Genomic DNA, 23,553 nt, shown 5'->3' on the forward strand with positions numbered 1-23,553 from the left:
GTTTTGCACTGCCACTCGATTTGGTTTAATATAACTGTTACCTAAACCTTTCTGCCTAATTAGAACCACTCACCCTTCCTTGCCCTCACAAAAGAACAACAGAAGTATTGAATAGGCTAAATTAAAGGCCCTTGGGGTTACATTGGGCTCACCCAAACAATCGACGATTGGACAGTTTAGGAGAGGGGAAGTATAGTATGACAGAGGAATATGGTAAATTCAAGGGCAGTCTGAAGGCACTGGGCTCCAGGTGGGCCACAAGGGAAAGGACAGGGTTCCAACAGAGCTGCTCTGGCCCTCCTCCTCTGCCCAAGCCCCTCCATCCTTCTTCCTTCGGTTTTCACCAATCCCTTCTCAGCTGGAGGAATAGGCAGCCCGCTGCTGTGAATTACAACTCACTAACTTGTACCGACAAGAATGAGGATCCCAGGCCAGGTATGTGCCCGCCGGCACTGCCATGCTCCTATGGCCTCGGCCTACACTCTTTGGTCTTTGGGGCTTGAGCTAGAGATGGGCAAGGAGAGGGAACCTAGAACAGAGAAAGAAGGAACAGATGTGGCCTGACTGAGGGTCTAGTCCACCCCGTAGTCCCTTTGCTGGGGAGGGACAGGGAGTTGTCACCGAGATGCCCAGGGAGACCCATTTACTGGCTGTTCACAGGGTCTCCTCATTCACAGAGCAGTTTGTTCCCACGTAAATTTTTTAATGCATGGAAAAGCCTTAAATGCAAATGTATTCATATTCACAGTTTTATTTATTCTTAACCTTTTTTTCTCCCAATTGAATGTTGAGGCTTAAACTAATAAACAATTGATATAATACAAGCTAATTATTTTTGCAATGCCATTAGCATATGTTGACTTCTTCTTCATTCACAAAAAGATCTGCTTTATTCCGTAGGAAAAATCCCTACCCCCAGCTCTGAGTCATCCTGAGTGGTCAGGGTTGCCTGCTCACCACCTCATTAGGATACTTGACAACAGTTCACAGATCTTTGGGGATAATCAGCGGGCTTTCAAATACTGCCTGTAACAGTGATAAACACTATATTTTTAAAAATAGTGTAACTCTTACATGGTTCCCTCAGGCAATTAGCCTGTGTTGCTTGCCATCATTGCCCTGCTTCCATCTGCAAAGAATAAGCATTTGGTCTGTCTGCTCAGAATTACCATGTATTCCCTTCTTCCCTCTAGGTAGGTCACTAGATTCCTTTGTGAACAGTGGGCATCAAACAGTCAATGTTTAATGACTGTTAAATGACAAACAGTCATTTAAAAAAAAAACTAAATAGTGCAACATGTATCTCAACATTTCTCTAGAGCATGGAGTCATATTACATGGAATTATAAAATACTATCAGAAAAGGGCACTCTACATACCATAATAGTCATTTTAAAAAGTTCAGTTTGGCAACTCCTGGCCACATTTAATTTTCTCTGAAAATTCCCACATGGCAGAAACATACTGCTTTTTGTGGCTTTCAAGTCTCTTTCAGGGAACTGTAAAATGACAACCTTTTAGAATTAGCACTTTTTCTGTGAATAGACACTAAGTTACTTATACCAAACAAAGTCACCTATGCATTTTCATTAAAATAATACTAAAATGATAAGTAATTTTCCCATATAACCATTCTGGGATTTATGAGGATTAGAATTCTGTACTGTAGTTTAGTAGAAATCACTTGCAGTTCTTCATCTGCACTGATAGGTGGGGCTAGGAATTTCTGTATTAATTATAATATTTTAGCATATTAAAATTTGTATCTAGATGAAGCAGATACTTCAAAGCTTCAAAACTCATGAAACTGCATACGTCTCTTTTAAGGGATAAAAGTGTTTGCAATAATACGTGAAATACACTACTAAAACACCCCCTGCTGATTTCATAGGCTTTGCAGGGAGTTATGCAAAATTTTCTGAAAACTAAAAGACTGAGGATGAGATATTTATGATGATAAAAATTAGATCTCAAGAACTATTAGAAACTTGGAAGATTCTCTTAAGGTGGAATTTTTAAATTCAGTTCAGCAACTATTTAATACACACCAGAGGTAAAAGAGCCTAGCCGAGTCAGAAGATTGGAGTTTGAGCTGTGCCCTTGCTGGCAGCATAGCAGGGCACACTGAATATCTTTATAAACCTCCACCACGGAATTGAAATGAGAATTAACTGAAGTAACTGTTTTGGGAATAAAAGGTCATCACCTCTCAAATATTGATTATTAAGACAGCATGGCATAAGACAATAATTCTCATATTTAGATGTGGAAACAAATTCTTCGGAATCCACCAATTCTCCATGTAAATTTGTTTTTGCCGTTTAAATTTTTGTTTTGTTTTTATGCTAATGTTAATCTTTTAAAAAGTTCACGTGAGCACATTCTGGATCATCTGAATACCCTCCTTCTAACTGCCATGCAACATGTGTACTCATGATAGCATTAGTGCCAAGTAATTGGACTTCATTTGTTTCGAAGCTAATGAAAACAGACACAAGCTGACTTAACATGTAGCTTTCATATTCCTCCAAGATAAAGGCAAGCGACAATGGCAAAACTTCTGAACGAAGATTTGGTGGTAGTTTGGATCCAGAAAACTGATGAGAAAATTCCATCATTACGTGGTACACTATAGCATTTGGCAAAGCTGAACTTAAAAAAACAGAATCCTAAAAAAAAAAAAAAAAAAAAAAAAACAGAATCCTGCCAGTCTGCGTCAAGAGCAGTGATTTAACATCATGCATCATCTGTACTGCTTTTGTAGCTTTAAATATGTATTCACTGTAATTGTGTTTTAGTTAGTCATATGAAAACTATAAACTTAAGTTTATATTCATATTCTATATATTTAAAATAAGATTATTTTAAAATTAACATACATTAATTAAATAATTAACTTTAAAATAATTTAATACATGAGGGGTGTGGACAAGATCAGAACTCAGAAAAGAAAGAACTCAGGTTAAGTCTTCTCTCTAAGTCAAATGACCTCATCTCCCTCTGTTTCTTCACAGAAATAAGGATAATAATTTCATCCACATAGGACTGTTGTGAGGAATAAATGAAACTGAATATAACTGTGAATGAATACCTTCCCAGCCCTTACTGTGGAAAGTAAGGGCTCTGAATCAAGGGTCTAGACTTTCAGCCTACATTTCTATGCCACCTTGGGCAAATCACCTCACCTTTATGGGAGTCACTTCTCAATTTTCTAAAGCTAGGAGGTAGATCAGATCAGATTATCTTACAGTTCCTTTTAATATAGCTATAACAGCAGGTGGCTGGGTTTTCCGTTGAGATTTCAATGGACTCCTCATTTCCAAATCATACCCACAGTTACCTAGCTTTCCATTAGATTTATTTTAAATTTACTATTCTGAGAAATATAAAATTTTATCATTCACTTGTGACCAATGAGCAATTCACAAAAAGCAGGGTTAGAAAAGCTAAATTCTCCCATCTATCAGAGAGATTTTTAATATCTTTCTTTGCTTTGTTGTTTTCCATCCTAGGCAAGTCATATGACCTCTCCACTGCACTGCTTAAAAAGCAGGCTCTGGACACAGAATTGTGAATTTAAATCCTGACTCTACCACTTTTTATCTGGGCAGCCTAGGGCAAATTGCTGAACCTCTCTAAGACTTAATCTTTTGTAACAATTAAGGAGATGATGGTCCTAAAGCACTCGGCTGTGAAGCCTGATACTTTGGAAAAGCTCAGTGAATGTTAGCTATTATCAGTATTATCATGTTTAACTTTCCTTCCCTTTCATCCTTCGTTTTCCAGTTGCTACAAAGAGAGGCTTGCAGGATGAAGGGGCAATAAGAAAAGTCTGGGGAGCTGTGCAAGAGGCGACAAACAATACTCAATTCGTAGGCAGATGAGCAGAAAGAGCAGCCACCACACGCGTCAGGAAACTTAGATTGTATCTGGGTTCTACAGTTTTCTAGCTTTGTGAGTTTCATTAGGGTATCTCACCTCTCTAAAGTTTTTGTTTCCTCCGCTCTAAACGGAGGCTAGTAATATTTACCCTATTTATTTCACAACATTGTTAGTGAAAGGTTCAAAAACAAGTATTTTATATATAGACGAAAACACTTCCTAAAGCCTAAAGTACTAAACAAAGCGGTTTTCTAATTGATGACATTTTGAAGGGACGGGAGTTGGGTTCTACTCTGGCTCTCTCACGAACAAGCTGCGCTGACGTTGTTTAACTCCTCTAGGCCGCATTCACCTGCCAGATAATTATAGCAGTAACTGCCATCTTTGACTGCGGCTTTACCACACAGCATGCACTGCTCTACGTTCTGGATCTACACGCCAGGTGACCTCTCTCAGCGCCACAATTTTAAAGCAGATATTATGTTCACTTAACAGATTAAAAGAAAAATAGTAACAATAAGGCCAAGAGAAGTTAGAAACCTGCTACCCCGCACCTGCAGTGCTGAGGTTCTAAAAACACCTAACCATAAGAGACTTATTAGCAATCAACAGTCTTGCCTCTAATCACCCGCGACCCCTCACAGAGAGGCTGTAGGTACGCCCATCCACCTGGAGAACTTCATCCACCAATCCCTGGATCCGACCCTCCCCGTTCCTGCCCAGGCCCCGCCTCGCCCCGCCCCCGCCCCGGGCCGCTCCGGCCACCGCCCAACCGCTAGAGGCCCGGCGCCGTAGACGCCTCCCCCGCCCTCACGTGCGGAAACCAGCGTGTACCCAGACCTCACCGCGCTTAACCGGACGGGGAGCATGCGCCATGTGTGCGCCTGGACTTCCTGTTCGCGTCCCATCGCTTCCGGCGGGGTACGTCTGACCAATAAGGCAGGCCCGGAGGCGGGCCATAGTTCTACCCGGCTCTTCGCCCACCTTCACTTAAGGAACCGCGGGGAAGGACCTGCGTGAGACCTGTGCGGCGGGGTCGGGGCTGATGGCCGCGTCCGGGACGCTCGGCACTTTCCGTCTCCCGCCGTTACCCACGATTCGAGAAATCATTAAGTTGTTTAGACTGCAAGCCGTGAAGCAGCTATCCCAGAATTTTCTCTTGGACTTGAGGCTGACAGGTGGATGGCTTATTAGTGCTCCCCGGATGTCTTCCCCCCGCGTCCCTGGGGCGTGGGTCGGGGGCGGGTCGCGCGGACCCTGCGGGCGGGTGACGGGGGTCAGGCACAGGCGTGCAATGGACTTAAGTCAGGCCCTTCTGCCGCTTTGAACTGAAAGAACTCCGGAGTCCCGCCGCCCAGGGGAGGTGGAATGCGTTGTTTGCTCAGGGGTGTTTGCCGTGGGCTCTTGAAGGCAGGTTGTGTGGACGCCGAGCAAACACTAGTCGTAGAAGGGTTCGCGTTTCCTGAAAGGCGGTTTTGGAATTCGAGTCTCGGTGTGTTAACAATACGAAATACACTGCACGTGTTGACTAGGTTGGCTTTTTATGCAGTTAAATTAGAGCAGGGATTTTATCAGTAACAGTGTCGGAAGAGTGTCAGTTTCATGGGATTCGTTATTTAAACTTTTACTTGTTGAGTCTAATTCTCGAGGATTTTAGATTAAACCAGCTCCTATGTGCTAGAGCTGAAGATGGGATATGGGAGTGAGCAAGGCGAAGCCTGTCCCCAAGGAGCTTACATTTTAGTCAGTTTACATTCCCACTCCTGAAGTAACATTTAAAGTACAATAAAATTCACCTGTTTGAAGCGCACAGTGTGATACGTTTTGACAAACGTGTATATTCGTTTAACTTCTACCACCGTTTCTGAGTGTTGGTCGTTCTAAAAGCTGAGACTTCAATAATACGATGTATATCAAATGTGTCCACTAGTTCACGGTTGGAGTACTTAACGTTTCTGAGGTTTTGATATTTCGTTCTGTTTGGCCCCTCTTCAGAAACTGAAAGGATCAGTAGATCACACCCCGAAAGTTCATCTTCCGTTAAATGAAGTACAGTCCACAAAGCATGGATAGGATGTTTTATCTTTTGGACATAGAATAGCAGTGTGGACAGGCCAGTAGCAGTATAACTGGGTAAAAATAGCTTAACGTGGTTTCAGTTTTCTCGTCTTAATTCGAGGAGAGCTCTACTATAAGAGTTTTAAAAGGTTACCCACCTCTCAGATTCTTTGCTTCTGGTAGTAAACCAGGACCAACCTTTTCTACTAGTCATTAGCCACATTCTAGGTATAGAGCACCGTTTTCAGGACTGAAAATACAGGTCTTTAAATTTCCAAAAGAATCCTTCATGTACATTTTTTCATGTGAGTCTTTATTCACCTTTAGGAATGAATTCTGGAATCTAGGTACTATTATTCCCTCTTCTATAGGAACCAAAGTGAAGGGAAATTAAGGTACTTGTGTGAGGTGAGAAGCTCAGGTGTGAGCAGAGCAAGATGGAAACCCAAGCGTAGTGAATTGACAGTGCCTCTTTGATAGTCATTTGTATTTGAATGTTTCTGAAAAGTTGAAGGTGGAACGACTGTCCTTCCTACTGTGATAGCTCTCCATTAAAAAAAAATGAGAATGTTAAATTCAGGATACCTGTGCTTAATGCAGACTCTGTTCCCTCTGAGAGGCGTTGGTCTTTAGTGGAGGAAGGATTGGCTTTAGGATTTACACCTGAGCTGGAGTCCCTTCTCTTGCATTTGCTTTCTAGGTGACCTCACCCAAATAAAATAATAAACAAGGAAACCAGGAAGTGTAGAGAAGTTAAACTGGGATAGTAGTTCTTAGTTAATGTGCTGTAAGGATTTGCTGTGAGAAAGCATGTAAAGCACCTGTAATAAATAGGTGGTCAGTGGGTGCAAGTTTTCTCCTGGCACCCATTAAAGAGAAAACTATTTTTGGATGGTTGAGAGCCTGTTTTTGCCTCTAAGCTTACAAGGGTTGGTTATCAATAATAGAAGCAAAAATGAGACTGTGCGGTATCAGTGAACAGTGCAATGGAGTGCTGGTATGTTTTCAGTGGCTAAATTTCCACTATCCCAGGAAGCCCAATTGCTTGGATTTTAATATCTCAGTCAATAAAACCAGTCTGTTGTTTGTTTTCCCAGAAGTGACGGTTGATGGCAGTGAATCCTCAGTAATCTGCTTTTCCATGATTTCTTAAGGTCTGCTTACTTAGATCGATTAATTAAAAAATGAATTTTCTCACATCAACTTGCACGTTTGCAAAGCTTAAAAAACCTCCACTGCTAAATGTCACTTTTTCCTGAAAATAACCGAGAATCCAAGTTTCTGCAAGTCCTCTCAGCTAGGAACTTGCTGCCATTGCTATTACTGACCACCAGCTAGATGCCTGCTAGTAAAAGTAGAGACTGCCAGCACTTTCCGCTTCTGGAGTTTTAACTTGCAGCACTGGAAATTCTGAGTGTGAAACTCATCTTGCTTATTCAGATATTAAGCGTTCAACAACTGTAGAGAAGTGGTGCGTGCTTTTCCAGGCAGTTCTTAGGAATTGATTGGTTTGGCAGAGGAACGGGTAGAAAAGACCATGTCGGCTAAATTTACGTTAAGGAAATTTGTTATGGTAATCTTATTTTTATTAAGGGTTTGGTACAATTCACCAGTTATATGGTAGAATATTGAATGGCCACTATATGTTGGTTTAGGTTGAGCGTTAAATAATGGGATAAATATTCTATATGTTATATATAAAAGATTAGTTGATTGAGTAATTGCTGATAAGAATTTGTGTAGATTATTTTTCTTTTTAAATTCCATATGTTGAAATTTGCCAAGCTAATCGACTGAAACTTTCTTTTCTCTAGATAAAATTGTAAGGAAAGCTGGCAGTCTGACAAATGCTTATGTTTATGAAGTGGGCCCTGGGCCTGGGGGAATCACAAGATCCATTCTCAATGCCGGTGTTGCTGAACTTCTGGTGGTTGAAAAGGATGGTCGATTTATTCCTGGATTACAGGTGAGATACTTGGTGTCTTTTTTAGGAGGCAAAAACTCAACATAAATCTTCAAACAATGCTTCTTAAACCCCAGGGTATCCAAGGATTCTGTAGTTTGCTCCTCAAAGTGCAGCTCTCCAGGCTTCGTTCCAGAGATTGATTCCATAGTCTGCAGTGCTATAGGAATCTTCATTTCTAGCCAGTATGCCCACATGAACTGTTGGCCACAGCTTGAATAAACCTGCTTTGTGCATTGATACTAAACAAACTAATTGCCTTGTGTGACCTTTTTTTAATCTACCAATAGCTGTGCATGTCATGGCCCATTCTTTCAAAAATAAGTAAAACTAAGTAATGCCAATACTGACTTCTGAGAACCTCATTTAAATTCAGAAAATCATGTCTACAAGCAAAAGCTGAAGACATATGCCTCATTGAGAGAGACTAATTGTTAAGCTTAGGCATTTGTGTAAGGATTTTTTTTTTTTTTTGCGGTACGCGGGCCTCTCACCGTTGTGGCCTCTCCCACTGCGGAGCACAGGCTCCGGATGCGCAGGCTCAGCAGCCATGGCTCACAGGCCCAGCTGCTCCGCGGCATGTGCGATCTCCCCGGACCGGGGCACGAACCCGTGTCCCCTGCATCGGCAGGCGGACTCTCAACCACTGCACCACCAGGGAAGCCCTGTGTAAGGATTTTTTAAGTGAAGAAATTAAGTTGTACCATTGTACATGTAGAGTTACGATGAGGTTTAAATGAAATGATACATGCATCTAAAACAGTAGGTGATGTCATATGGGGAATATTTGAAGGAATTGGGTGTGTTTCAACAGGAGAAGAGAAGCTTTGAATGAGGGGATTGACAGCTGCCTATGAGAGGTTGTGGTGGGGGAGGATCAGCTTGTTTTTGTTTTCTCTAGAAGGGAACTAAAACAGGTAACTGAGGGAGGCAGATGTGAACTTAAAATGAGGAGGGACTTATATTTTTGAAACAGTGGCAAACAGTGAAACAGATTATATCGGGGATCTTGTAAAGGGAATTCTTCATGGGGGGCACTTAATGCACTTAAAAGAGTCTTTGTTTGATTCCTCTGCAATTCTGAAACTTTAAAAGAGCCCTTAGCCTTTAGTTCATATGAGTAGCAATTTATTAGGCGAGTCCAGCAGAATAATAAAATTATCTACATTGTTACTTTCATACAAGAGGACATATTGGTTTAAAATTAGGACGTTCTGATACTTTTGTATGTATTGATGGATAAATGTTTAATTTCCGCTGGAACAGTTAGAAAAGATTTGTTTGAAAATCGAGGGCTTTGTGTTCATGCCTCTGAATTTTTTTAAAAACCTAGTGATTTTTTTCTCGTTATTTTGCTATTTCTAGTTTTTATGCTTTAAACAATTATGTATTTAGTTTCATCTAATTTTGCCAGCCTTTATTGATAGAGTTGGTTTCAGATTTATAACTTTATTTGAGGAAAGAGCGGTGTATCAGTGGGAGGTGGAAGTGATGATATTGTTATTTTTGGTGAGAGCATAAGGTGATAAAAAGCAACTGAATAACACTGTGTAATTCCCTGCAGGTTTATTTATCGAACCCTTTTGTGGGCATAGAGAAGAAGACTCATCTGACCTTTTTCCCCTTAAAGGGACATCTTAACCCTAAATCTCACCCTCTCTTATGTGTAATTCTTTCTCCTTAGGCAGGGAGGTGAATCACGTTTCTCATCGCCAGCTTAATTTATATATTCTCCTCTCTGATCTCAACTAAAGATCTTTGAAGACAGACTAAAACGCAACTGTACTCTTCTCCCCTGCCCACCCCCACCACTTCCGCAAGCCCTGCATCCCTAGCCTCTGCCTTGCCCTCTGTCTCATGAGATTTATTTTCGTCTGACACACTACGTTCTTCTTTGCTTTCGGTCTCACCCCGTGGAATGTAAGCGCCATGAGGGTAGAGATTTTTGTTTGGTTTGTTCCCTGACATGTAAGAGTGCCTGGCACATAGCGGGTGTTCAGTAGTGTCTCACGTGGGAGATAAATAAATGTCTCTCTGTCTTTGTAGGGCTCTATCTAATTAGCTGATTAAATGTGTTATTTAATGGTGAAAGTGAATAATTGTGTAGCATTGATTACCAAAAGCGTTTTGTGCTTTTTTCCCTAACCATGAAGGTTGATTTCAAGGTAAATTACTGTGCAAGAAATGTGTATTTGACTTCTTTTTTGTTTCTGTAGAAGAGGCAAAATTAATTTTTAGTGTCTTATGTGCAGGAAAGGAATTTACGTTAAAAAGAAATGTTGGGTACTAAAATATCAAATAGACTTCTTTTTCCTGTAAAGAATGTTTCAATATGTAAAACCACTTTCTTTTAGAGGTACTAAATTAATCATAAAACTCAGTGAAGGCAGAAGGAGAGTGATCTATTTTAAGGATTCCATTTTAGTGATATCTAAGCTAATAGAATTACTTTTTAAAGAAATTGTAATAATTTATAAGATGTCTGCTAGCTGAAAGTATGTCATTTGTAGCTTAATTCAATTCTTAAAATATTATCACGAGGCAGCCTAAGGGAAAGAACATAGTGATAACATAGGTTTCACCATCAGCATGTTGTAATGTAAGAAAACATGTCTAATACGTGGAAGCATTATAGTCTGAGTTTGTAGCGAAGAACAGACTGTTAGCATCAAATGGCTTGTGTTCACTTCAGGCCCTACCGTTTACTATTTATATGACTTTGGGCAGGTAACTATCTCTCTGTGCCTTGGTTTGCTCATAGGATTGCTATGGATTAAATGAATGCCTTATATTAGTGGGCACTCAATACAATTTTTTTTTTAAAGAAGATGTTGGGGGTATGAGTTTATTAATTTATTTATTTTTGCTGTGTTGGGTCTTCGTTTCTGTGCGAGGGCTTTCTCTAGTTGTGGCAAGTGGGGGGCCGCTCTTCATCGCGGTGCGCGGGCCTCTCACTATCATGGCCTCTCTTGTTGCGGAGCACAGGCTCCAGATGCGCAGGCTCAGTAGTTGTGGCTCACGGGCCTAGTTGCTCCGCGGCATGTGGCATCCTCCCACACCAAGGCTCGAACCCGTGTCCCCTGCATTAGCAGGCAGATTCTCAACCACTGCGCCACCAGGGAAGCTCTCAATACAATTTTTGATATAAGTAATCAATTATCATCCCCATGCCTTGGGCACTTTTGGTAATTAAGGATTGTTCATGAGACTGCTAATCTGGAAAGAGGTATAAGAGAAAAGTAATGTTATTCCTTTGGAGCACTAGAAAATCCCCAGTGCTGTGGAAACATTGGGACTACTCATCAAACTAGTATTGGACATGTGGAGTTTCTTTCTCTCTTACTGTGGTTGCATTTTCTTGTGATTGTGCATAAAACTTAGTTTTTATCATGTAAAGTTTATCAATGTTTTTTTTAATTTGATGCTTTTTACACCTTAGTTTTAAAATAATTGGCCAAAACTAAGAATTTCTCCTACATTTCCTTTTGGATGGTTTATCTGGATGTGGAATCTCAAAAAAACAACAACAACAAAACAAAAGTGAACTCATAGATACAGAGAACAGATTGGTGACTGCCAGAGGCTGGGGGTTGGGCTTGGGTGAACTGGGTGAAGTTAGTCGAAAGGTACAAACTTCCAGTTATAAGTCCGGGGGATGTAATGTCGAGCATGCTGACTACAGTTAATACTGTACTGTGTATGTTAAAGTTGCTAAGAGAATGAATCTTAAAAGTGCTCATCAAAAAAAAAAAAAAGTGCTCATCACAAGAAGAAAAGTTTGTGTGTGGTGATAGTTTCACAGTGTACACATATATCTAATCATTATGTTGTGCCCCGGAAACTAACATAATGTTATATGTTAATTGTGTCTCAGTTTTTTTTAAAGTTGAATGCTAATTGAGTTGAAAGCTTATTTCCTGAATAATGTACAAATTCTTAGAATCATAAGCAACATAAGATCCAGTGATTTTCAAAGTTCAGTTGACCCTAGAACAACATGGATTTGAACTGCAGTGGTCCACTTATACACAATTTTTTTTTAGTAAATACATGCAGTACTACACGATCCGAGGTTAGTTGAATCTGAGGTTGAACAGGTACAGAGGGCTGATTATGGGACTTGAGTATCCGTGAATTTAGGTATTCTCAGCAGGTCCTAGAACCAATCCCCTGCAGATACCAAGGGATGATTGTAAATGGGAAGGAGAGAAATAAAATCCCTCTCCAATTTTCCAAGTGTTGATTAAGTAGAGACCTTAATTTGGTAGTTAGAGTGCCTCCTCGTTGGTTTGCTCCAGGTGAGCCAAATTATAAACTCTGCCAGAACTTGCTCTCCTCTTGTTCTGAACATTCCATGACAAAACAAAAATAACAGTGAAAGGCAGAAGTCTCACTTTGATCTTCTTTTTGCACAATGAGAGGAACATGAACCTTGAAAATCTACAAATCTACAGTTTGGAGTAAAATATTACAATAAATCCCTGTGAATCACTAGGTAATATTAGTTCCTTACAATGAGCAGAAAAATTATGAAGGTATCTCTGAAATATTTTCAGTAAGGAAACTTTAGACACTAATCTTAGCGAGATCATTCTAACTCTAAATTCTCAAAATGGAGTCAATATAATTTCCTTCCACCTTACCCCATGTAAGTGCATGAAATTTTAGCACTTAAATTTAATGCATGTTTCAGAGTCACAGTACTTTGAGAAATTAAAAAAAAAAAAGCCAAAACCCAAACTAAGAATTTCTCCTGTCTTCTAGAAGTTTCATAGTTTTAACTTTTACATGTAGGCCTATGACACATTTTGAGTTAACTTTTGTATATATTGTGAGGTAAGGGTAAAGATTTTTTTTTTTTTGCACCATTTGTTGAGAATATTATCTTTTCCTCACCGAGTTGCCTTGTTACTGTTGTCAAAAATCAATTAGCTTTATGTGTGTTGGTCCATATCTGGACTTCCAGTTCTGTTTTATTGATCTATAGGTCTGTCTTTTCACCAATACCAATCTTGTGTTGATTACCGTAGCTTTATAGTAAGACTTGAGAGCAGGTCATGTAAGTCTTCCAACCTTGTTCTTCTTTTTCAAAATTGTTTTTGCTATTCTAGATCCTTTGCATTTCCAAATAGTTTTAAAATCATATTGGCAATTTCCACTTTGAAAAAAAAAAGCCTCATGTGATTGCGATGGGATTAAAACTGTAGATCACTTTAGGGAGAACTGGCATCTTAATAGTATCGTCTTCTGATGCATGAACGTGACATATTGCCCCGTTTATTAGGTTTTCTCTAATTTCTCATGGCCATGTTTTATAGTTCTTAGTAGACAAGTCTTGCACACCTTTTGTCAGATTTACCCTTAACTATTTCATATTCTTTGATACTGTTGTACATGGTATTGGTTTTTAATTTTAACTCAAAGTTGTTTGTTGTTACTATGTAGAAATACCATTTTTTTTTAGATATTGACTTTGTATTTCTACAACCTTGCTGTACTCACTTATTAGTAGCTGTTTTCTAGATTTCCTTAGTATTGTCTGCATATATTAATATTTCATCTGCAAATAAAGACAGTTTCACCTCCTCCATTCCAATCTATTTGTCACTGTTTTTCTTCATCTTGCACTAAGACCTACAGTACAGTGTTTAACAGAAGTGGTAGGAGTGAACATCCTTGTCTTTCTCGGGTCTTAGGGGAAAAGCATTCAGACTCTTAACCATTGAGTATGATGTTAGGTGTAGGTTTTTCCTGGATCTCCTTTTTCCGGCTGAAGAAGGTCCCTTCTGTTCCTAGTTTGCTGAGAAGGTTTTTGTTTGTTTTAAATAATGAATGGATATGGGATTTGCAAGAATACTTTTTCTGAGTTTTTGAGATAATCGTATGGTTTTCTTTTTTAATTAACATAGCAAATTATATTGATTTTTCTAATGGTAAATAAACCATCTGTAGAATCTGTAATGATGTCACCTCTCTCATTCCTGATGTTGGTAATTAGCATATCTCTCTTTACTGATCAGTCTGGCTACAGAGTAGTCAACTTTATTGATCTTAAACAAAAACAGCTCTGGAATCACTGATTTATCTCTATTTTCTTATTTCATAGATTTCTGCTCTGAAATTTTTGTTCCTCTTGCTTTGGGTTTAATTTGTTCCTTCTGTAGTTTAAGGTGGAAACAAGTCATTGATTTGAAGCCTTTCTTATTTTCTTTTTTTTTTTTAACATCTTTATTGGGGTATAATTGCTTTACAATGGTGTGTTAGTTTCTGCTTTATAACAAAGTGAATCAGTCATACATAAACATATGTTCCCATATGTCTTCCCTGTTGCGTCTCCCTCCCTCCCACCCTCCCTATCCCACCCCTCCAGGCTGTCACAAAGCACCGAGCCAATATCCCTGTGCCATGCGGCTGCTTCCCACTAGCTATCTACCTTACTACGTTTGTTAGTGTGTATATGCCCATGACTCTCTCTCGCCCTGTCACAGCTCACCCTTCCCCCTCCCCATAACCTCAAGTCCGTTCTCTAGGAGGTCTGCGTCTTTATTCCTGCTTTACTCCTAGGTTCTTCATGACATTTTTTTTCTTAAATTCCATATATATGTGTTAGCATACGGTATTTGTCTTTTTCTTTCTGACTTACTTCACTCTGTATGACAGACTCTAGGTCTATCCACCTCATTACAAATAGCTCAATTTCGTTTCTTTTTATGGCTGAGTAATATTCCATTGTATATATGTGCCACATCTTCTTTATCCATTCATCCGATGACGGGCACTTAGGTTGTTTCCATCTCCGGGCTATTGTAAATAGAGCTGCAATGAACATTTTGGTACATGACTCTTTTTGAATTTTGGTTTTCTCAGGGTATATGCCCAGTAGTGGGATTGCTGGGTCATATGGTAGTTCTATTTGTAGTTTTTTAAGGAACCTCCATACTGTTCTCCATAGTGGCTGAACCAATTCACATTCCCACCAGCAGTGCAAGAGTGTTCCCTTTTCTCCACACCCTCTCCAGCATTTATTGTTTCTAGATTTTTTGATGATGGCCATTCTGACTGGTGTGAGATGATATCTCATTGTAGTTTTGATTTGCATTTCTCTAATGATTAATGATGTTGAGCATTCTTTCATGTGTTTGTTGGCAGTCTGTATATCTTCTTTGGAGAAATGTCTATTTAGGTCTTCTGCCCATTTTTGGATTGGGTTGTTTGTTTTCTTGTTATTGAGCTGCATGAGCTGCTTGTAAATTTTGGAGATTAATCCTTTGTCGGTTGCTTCATTTGCAAATATTTTCTCCCATTCTGAGGGTTGTCTTTTGGTCCTGTTTATGGTTTCCTTTGCTGTGCAAAAGCTTTGAAGTTTCATTAGGTCCCATTTGTTTATTTTTGTTTTTATTTCCATTACTCTAGGAGGTGGGTCAGAAAGGATCTTGCTGTGATTTATGTCATAGAGTGTTCTGCCTATGTTTTCCTCTAAGAGTTTGATAGTTTCTGTGAAGCCTTTCTTATTTTCTTATAGGTGTTAGTACAATAAATTTCCCTCTCAGTACACCTTTAGGAGAATCCCACAAATTTTGATATGTTGTTTTCATTTTCATTGCATTCAGAATACTTTCTAATTTCCTTTTTCTTTTTAATATTTTTTGAGATATTAAAGAAAGACTTTAGCTCAAATTTCCCTTATAGTTTCTTATTTGACTTGTGGATTATTTAGAAGTGTATCATTTAGTTTGCAAATTTGGGGGCTTTTCAGACCTCTTTCTGTTATTCTAGTTTAATTCCATTGTAATCAGAGAACATACTTTGCATGAGTTGAATCATTTTTTATTAATTCAGACTTGTTCATGGCATGTGGAATATGATCTGTCTTGGTAAACGTTCCTTGAAAAGAATATGCATTCTGCTGTTGTTGGATGCAGCATAAATTTCAATTAGGTCAGTTGGCATTACTCAAGTCTTCTATCTCCTTAGTGATTTTCTGTCTACTTGTTCAATCATTTATTGAGAGAAAGGTATTGAAATCTTGTACTGTAATTGCAGATTTGTCTGTCTCTCCTTGCAGTCCTATCAGTTTTTGTTTCACCTAGTTTTAAACGCCGTTTTTGGTGCATAAACATTTAGGATTGTTACATCTTTGTTATGGGTTGGCTGCTTTATCATTTTGAAATGAACTTCCTGATCCCTGGTGATATTCTTTCCTCTGAAATCTACATTGTCTGATATTAATATAGCCATTCCGTCTTTCTTTTGATTAGTGTTAGAATGGTATATCTTTTCCACCCTTTTTACCTATTTCTGTTTTTATATTTTAAGTGTGTTTCTCAGAGGCAAGTGTGTAGTGGATCTTGCATTTTTCCCACCACTCTGGCCATCTCTGCCTTATGTATTAGTTTTCTATTGCTGCTGTAACAAATTACCACAAATTCAGTAGCTTAAAATGACAAATTTTTATCTTACAGTTCTGGGTGTCGGAAGTCTAAAAGCAAGGTCAGCAGGGCTGTATTCTGCTGGAGGCTTCAGGGGAGAATGTTTCCTTGCCTTTTTCAGCTTCTAGAGGCCACCTGCCATCATTAGCTCATGTACCTCTCACTTCTACATCTCTACTATTGCCTCTAATCCTCCTGCCTCTCATCACCTTTGTGATTACATTGGGCCCGCTTGGATAATTTAGGCTTATTTCCCCATCTCAAGATTTTTTTTTTTTTGTGGTACGCGGGCCTCTCACTGTTGTGGTCTCTCCTGTTGCGGAGCACAGGCTCCGGACCCGCAGGCTCAGCGGCCATGGCTCACTGGCCCAGCCACTCCGCGGCATGTGGGATCCTCCCGGGCCAGGACACGAACCCGTGTCCCCTGCATCGGCAGGCGAACTCTCAACCACTGCGCCACCAGGGAAGCCCTGCTGTCATTCTTATCTTTGCTTCTGTCTTTCTGTCTTTTTTCTCTGGCTGTTTTTAAGATTTTTTTCTTTATCACTGGTTTTGAGCATTTTCATCATGATGTGCCTTGGTGTCATTTTCTTCATGTTTCTTGCGCGTGGGGCAGTGAGAGCTTCTTGGATCTGCAGGTTTTCCTGCACTTCCTGTTGTCCAGTGTCTGAATATTATTGCCTCAACTATTTTGTCCGTTTCTCATTTAAGGCAAAAGAATGTATCTGGTCTCCTATATTTCATCTCGACCAGAGTAAGAAGCTGTAGGAGTCTTCCTAACCGTTAAGTTATGTGTTTATTTCATGGAATTTTGGAGATGGTAAGGCATTGATTATTGTTAGTATTACCTCTGGGATTTTATAGTAGGTAAATAGAGTGATTATTTCTTGATAGGCAAAGTAGAGAGTTCATGGCATTGAGAATCAAATAGGCTGATGTTCAAATATCATATATGTCACTCACTAGCTTTGTGACCCTGAGCTTGCCTTTGAACCTTTTGTAGCTTCAGCTTTCTCATCTGCAGCATGGGAATGATAGTTATCTTTTGTGGTTATTACAAGGATAGATAGAAATTTATGTAAAGAGCCAGGCCTATTGCCAGTAGTCAATAAACGGTTGCTATTATAATTATTCTCCTTCCCTGTCGTCTTGTAAAGGGACATATAAAGTAATCTAGTCATCCTGACAAAAGGAGCTGTTTTTAATCAGAGGTAGTAGAATTTTGAAATTCTTTCGTTGCTAGCAAATTTTAAATAAGGAGGACTTTCTGTTGTGATAATTACATACTTTACACATGTAAGTTACTTGATATAGCTATAACCGTAGTTAATCATAACATAGACAGCACTCAACCAATTAGCAAAAGGTGACTTACAGCCAAAGTGATTTCCTAGTCCACTGTAAGTTGTAAGTACAGAGATCAATGCTAGAAGCAGACCCACTGACAAGAGCAAGAAGTAACAATTATTACTGTGGCAGAAAAGCTATAAAAAGCAAATATAAAACTGAAAAAAAGCACAGCACTAAGGGATCATAACCATTGAGGCCTTTGCTTTCCAGGCAACAGTGACCCAAGTCATCAAGAAAAGGGTGAAATTGGGTGCATTGTTCGTGGGTTAGGAAGAGAATTGTGCAATACAGTTTAGAAAGATTTCCACCTGTATGTTTCTGTTTAAGAAATGTTAACACCTAAAGGAGTTACATTGGTTGAATAGAAAATTTATTAAATCAAACATCTAATTCCTTGATGAGTCTGAGTAAGTGAGTTTCTACTGTACATGTTCTGGTCCTGTTTAAAAAGCAAAGCAGGCTGACTTTTTGAAATCATGCTGTAATCTTCACCCTTAGAAAAGTCATTTGTAACATTATCTTAAATTCCTTTTGAATAATAGCATTAGTCTTTTCTCTGTGTTCTATATAATAAAAAAAACTTTTTTTCACCTATTGTGTTTCATACTGTAGATTCATTATCATATAGTTTGCCTAACAGTTTTGTCCAGCCCTTATTTCAACAGTGTTTGGGTTCCTACTTTGTGGCAAGTTAGAAGGAAGGTAATATCACTGGGCTGGGTAATTAATCTTTAGCCCACTGTACAGTGTTGGCTGCCATGAGCCCCTCACCATGAGAAGGTGGCATAAAACATACAAAATGGCTATTTGATACAGTTTTTCTCAAGGAATTGGTAATTGGGCATAAGTACCTTATAATTGGGTATAAGTTCTTTCCTCATCAAATTGGATCACCAGCAAACTATCTAGTTAGACCATAGCTGCTTGCCCCCCACAGAAAGCATTCACTAAGACCTTGGCTTGTTAGAGGAGAGAGATTTTTCGGTGGCCATGCGAAGAATACTTTGGCATTTGTTTCCTCACTTTTATTAAAGGCATTCTCTGTTTGTTCCTTGTACCCTTTACAAAACTTAATACCAGAAAAACACATGATCTCTTGGAAACTGGGTATAATTACTTCCAATACTGAGTGAAAATGATATAATTCAGTATGTCAGCTGTGAGATCTAACATCTCCAGGATTGTCACAATGTAAAGCTCTCACGATTTACATGCATGTTTCTCCTGTCGTGGTTTGGCTTGCTTTCTTCTTTAACAGCCTTATTTAATGAATATTTTTTACTCAAAGCTTACTCGTGCCTCATTTTGGAAGAATATAGGATTGGAAACTAAAATAAAAATGATAGAATAATTTGAGTGTCTGTATAAATACCCATTTGGCTGTAATCAAGTGTGTGCATTCATAGTCAGCTGTGCCTTTGAGCACATCATGAGGCAACACCTCCAGTGTTGTGAAGTGTTATTCTTGAAGGGTCGTAATAGTGATCTTTCCCACCCCTTCATCATTCCCCAAACATCATTATGATGATGAAAACATTTTCCTCTATTAGTGGTGAGTTAGAAGGTCTTTCTGTGTCATTGCTGAATATCATCAGGTGTTGAAATGGCTGCTGTCTGTAATCATACTGTCGTTTCAGTTTGTATAGCATTTTCTTTTTTTTGGCCTCCATAATTGCTTCAGGGCCTTGCCATAAAACTGAACACCAGCATTCATTCCGTCTGCAGTGGGGAGTGGGAAAGGGGAAGATTAAGCTACAGAGTGGTCCTGGAAAAGGTAGACCTTTTAAAGAACAGGACGACTTGCTGTTTCACTGACTGACACTTAAGCCTGAAGGGGAATCCAAAATAAAAAAAGCAACTTTAAACTTAGAAAAGGAAGGTGAATGTGTATTATATCAGGTTTCTGGCATGCAGCTGTGTGTGTCAAGGTGGAAAAAATTAACATTTCAAACTTGGTTGAGTTATCAGAGCATGTAAATTAATGCCAAAAAGCCAAATTTACATTGTTTTAATCTTAATTACTGATTACTTTCTGTATATTGACATGTGAAACATAAGCTTTTAGTTCTGCCTCTTCGTTTTTTGTATGCTTATTTGTTTTAATTATGTGAAGCATAATTATAGAAAAAAATTTTAAGTTCTTCATTGATGGTAAATGCTATCATTAAATACACAGTTTTTATACAGTAAGAACCTGTCCCATAGAGAGCTATCTCCTTTTTTATTTTTATGGTATATTGAGGTTATTATATTTTCTAAGATTAATTGTCTGGAACTCATCAGATTAAGTTTTAGCAAATCAAGGTAACTTAAAATAATCCATAAGTACCTTAATATCAGAGGTGCGCAATTATTTTTGCTGAACTACCATGGCTAAATGTATCAAAGCAGATGATTCCCAGACTTAAAATGTTTAGCCTCTAATTAGTATATGCATTTCAGCTATGCATTTCTCAACTTCTAATTGATTTATCAGTAAAATAAATCTTTGCAAGTTTCTGGACCCTACAAATTTTGGGAGCCCCAAATCTCACAGGCTAGGAGAGGAGTATTCCAGCTTCACAGAAAACTGAATGCCATTTGAGCATTCACTTATTCATTCACTTATCAAATATAATGAAGCACTACTATGTACTGTTGCAGCTGCAGGGGATATTAAGATAGATAAGAAACAGATGCCCTTAAGGGACCTATGTTGTTGCAGGGAAAAGAAACTTAAATATACATAATTGTAATACACAGTGCTCTAAAGAAGCATGTGCAAGGCACATTGTTGCCCCAAAGGTGTAAGTGATCTACAACTGGGTGCCCTGGTCCATGTCTCCTCTCTGGCTTCTGTGGTGGTGCTTTCGTCCTTCCTCAGTTGCCTCAGTTAGTGAAGAGGAGAGTTAGGAGAATTAGTTAGCTTTAATTGAGCTAGAGAAGAAGGTCCAAGGGATGCTCAGGGCAAAAGTTCCTTGAATTGGAGCCAAGGTTCTCTGAGCTCCCTGAGCTGAGATTTAATGTGGGTAGAGGGTTACCTCTTCCTTTGTGACCTACTTTAGATGTGTTTGTTTTCATCGATTTTAGTCACTCCTGCATGTTGAGCTTTATAAGCTCAGGGATTGCATCTGTTTTTTTTTTGTTGTCGTTTGTTTTTTAACTAAGGACTTAAAGAATCAAGTTTTGTGTTGGGTCCAGGGCACTTAACACAATGCAAATTTATAGATGGCTTAGCTGGAAGGCTCTTTTTAGTTAGGTGCCAGCACTTCAGTATTGTAAGGACATTTCTTAAGATGTGATATGAAGATGGATGAGATGGAGGGAAAAAAAAAAGATTAAGGAAAGAGTACGTTTTTCCTTTATTTATTTTTCTTTTTTACTCAGAAAAACTGAAGGAAGAGGAAGGAAAGCAAATAGTGGAAGGTAGAAATAGGCTGGGAGGTAGCTTTTGTTAAAACATGCAGGGTGGGCTTCCCTGGTGGCGCAGTGGTTGAGAGTCCGCCTGCCGATGCAGGGGACACGGGTTCGTGCCCCGGTCCGGGAAGATCCCACATGCCGTGGAGCAGCTGGGCCCGTGAGCCATGGCTGCTGAGCCTGCGCGTCCGGAGCCTGTGCTCTGCAGCGGGAGAGGCCACAGCAGGGAGAGGCCCGCGTACCACAAAAAAAAAAAAAAAAAAACCCATACAGGATAATTCATTAGGTTGCAAGTGCCTGTGGATCAGAAGTACTTTAGGGATACTCTGGTCAAGGAAGTGATTCAGACTCTGCCACGGACAGCTTGGCGACAACACATGACTTTCTGCTTGTTTGACTCTAGTCGTCGATTAAGTTAAAGATCTTGGTAATATGTAGAATCCTTTGTATATATTTAGGCTACAAAGATTTAGTTGAATTAAGTCCATCTCTCCTATGATTTGCTCCTAATTAATTCTCAGTATTTCATTATAATGTCCTTAGTCTCTAATTTATTTTTTATCAATAATTTTTAATTGAAGTATAGTTGACTTACAATGTTGTGTTAATTTCTGTTGTACGGCAAACTGATTCGGTTATACATATATATACATTCTTTTTTTATATTATTTTCCATTATGGTTTATCATAGGATATTGAATATAGTTCCCTGCTACACAGTAGGACCTTGGTGTTTATCCATCCTACGTATGATAGTTTGAATCTGCTAACCCCAAACTCCCAATCCTTCCATTCCCCACTCCCCCTTCCTCCCTTGGCAACCACCAGTCTGTTCTCTATGTCCGTGATTCTGTTTGTTTCAAGATAGGTTCATTTGCGTCATATTTTAGATTCTACATGTGTTATCATATGCTATTTGTCTTTTTCTTTCTGACTTCACTTAGTATGATAATCTCTAGTTGCATCAGTGTTGCTGCAAATGGCATTATTTCGTTCTTTTTGTGGCTAAGTATAGTATTCCATTGTATATATGTACCACATCTTCTTTATCCATTCATCTGTCGATGGACATTTAGGTTGTTTCCATGTCTTGGCTATTGTGAATAGTGCCACTATGAACATTAGGGTGCATGTATCTTTTTGAATTATAGTTTTGTCTGAATATATGCTCAGGAGTGGGATTGCTGGGTCATATGGTAATTCTATTTTTAGTTTTCTAAGGAACCTCCATACTGTTTTCCATAGTGACTGCACCAACTTACATTCCCACCAACAGTGTAGGAGGGTTCCCTTTTCTCTACACCCTCTCCAGCGTTCGTTATTTGTAGACTTTTTAATGATGGCCATTCTGACCGGTGTGAGGTGGTACCTCATTGCAGTTTTGATTTGCATTTCTTTAATGATGAGCAGTGTTGAACATCTTTTCATGTGCCTATTGGCCATCTGTATGTGTTCTTTGGAGAAATGTCTGTTTAGGTCTTCTGCCCATTTTTTGATTGGGTTTTTTTGTTGTTGTTGAGTTGTATGAGCTGTTTGTATATTTTGGAAATTAAGCCCTTATGGGTCACATCCTTTGCAAATATTTTCTCCCATTCTGTAGGTTGTATTGTTTATGGTTTCCTCTGCTGTGCAAAAGCTTGTAAGTTTGATTAGGTCCCATTTGTTTATTTTTGGTTTTATTTCTGTTGCCTTGGGAGACTGTTTAGTCTGTAATTTAAAAAGACAGGTAAGAGTGGAGTTTTTGCTAAATCTGTACAGAAATACAAGTCATTCTGTGGGTCAGAATTAAGATAATGTATTATTTGTGATGTTATAAGCAATTGTTATACTAGTATCTGCCACTATCCCTAGTCATTCTTATGTGTTGAAAGTCAAACACCACAGTTGCCTGTTGCAGTGGACACAGCATGCTATTAGTTCATTAATGATCATTCTTAGTCTGGCTTTTCAGCTTTATTTAACGATGCACAGACTTGAAGAAAAAAATTAGTTCTACTCTTCTCCAAAGTGTATGAGCTCATTTTATTGACCTTTTTGTAAACTAGATGCTTTCTGATGCAGCACCTGGAAAACTGAGAATTGTCCATGGAGATGTCTTGACATTTAAGATAGAAAATGCTTTTCCAGAAAGTCTCAAAAGACAGTGGGAGGATGGTAAGTGACTTTGGGTTGGTTTTCTTATTTTCTTTTGTAATTATTTAGATCACAAATATTTATGTTATTTATTATACATTATAAATGTTTATTATATATTTATATTAAAAATTAAATGACTAGAATTAAATAGGTAATGCGCATTGCAATTTTTTTCTGCTTTTCCACTTTGTTCCAAAGTAAGATAAAGTAATTTGATTTTATAATTCTAATTTATTTACCCGATATTTTTCAAATATTTTGGGTTCTGTTCAAATAAACTTTCTATTTTTATGATACCATATAAGGATGGAATGAACTATAAAGTGTTACTTTTTCCAA

The 23,553-nt window shown here is 38.8% G+C and overlaps 1 protein-coding gene across 1 annotated transcript in view; it reads left to right on the forward strand.

Moving 5' to 3' along the window:
* The first annotated feature begins 4,889 nt into the window (after positions 1-4,889).
* Positions 4,890-23,553, forward strand: part of TFB1M (transcription factor B1, mitochondrial) — a 58,618-nt gene continuing 39,954 nt past the window's right edge. The window contains exons 1-3 of the mRNA XM_082855352.1: positions 4,890-5,060; positions 7,755-7,906; positions 23,124-23,232. Of these exons, the coding sequence (XP_082711478.1) occupies positions 4,928-5,060; positions 7,755-7,906; positions 23,124-23,232 (394 nt within the window). The 5' untranslated portion in view covers positions 4,890-4,927. The remainder of the gene's footprint in view (positions 5,061-7,754; positions 7,907-23,123; positions 23,233-23,553) is intronic.

The sequence above is a fragment of the Leucopleurus acutus genome (assembly GCF_964270905.1).
Source record: "Leucopleurus acutus genome assembly, chromosome: 15".
NCBI lineage: Eukaryota > Metazoa > Chordata > Mammalia > Artiodactyla > Delphinidae > Leucopleurus > Leucopleurus acutus.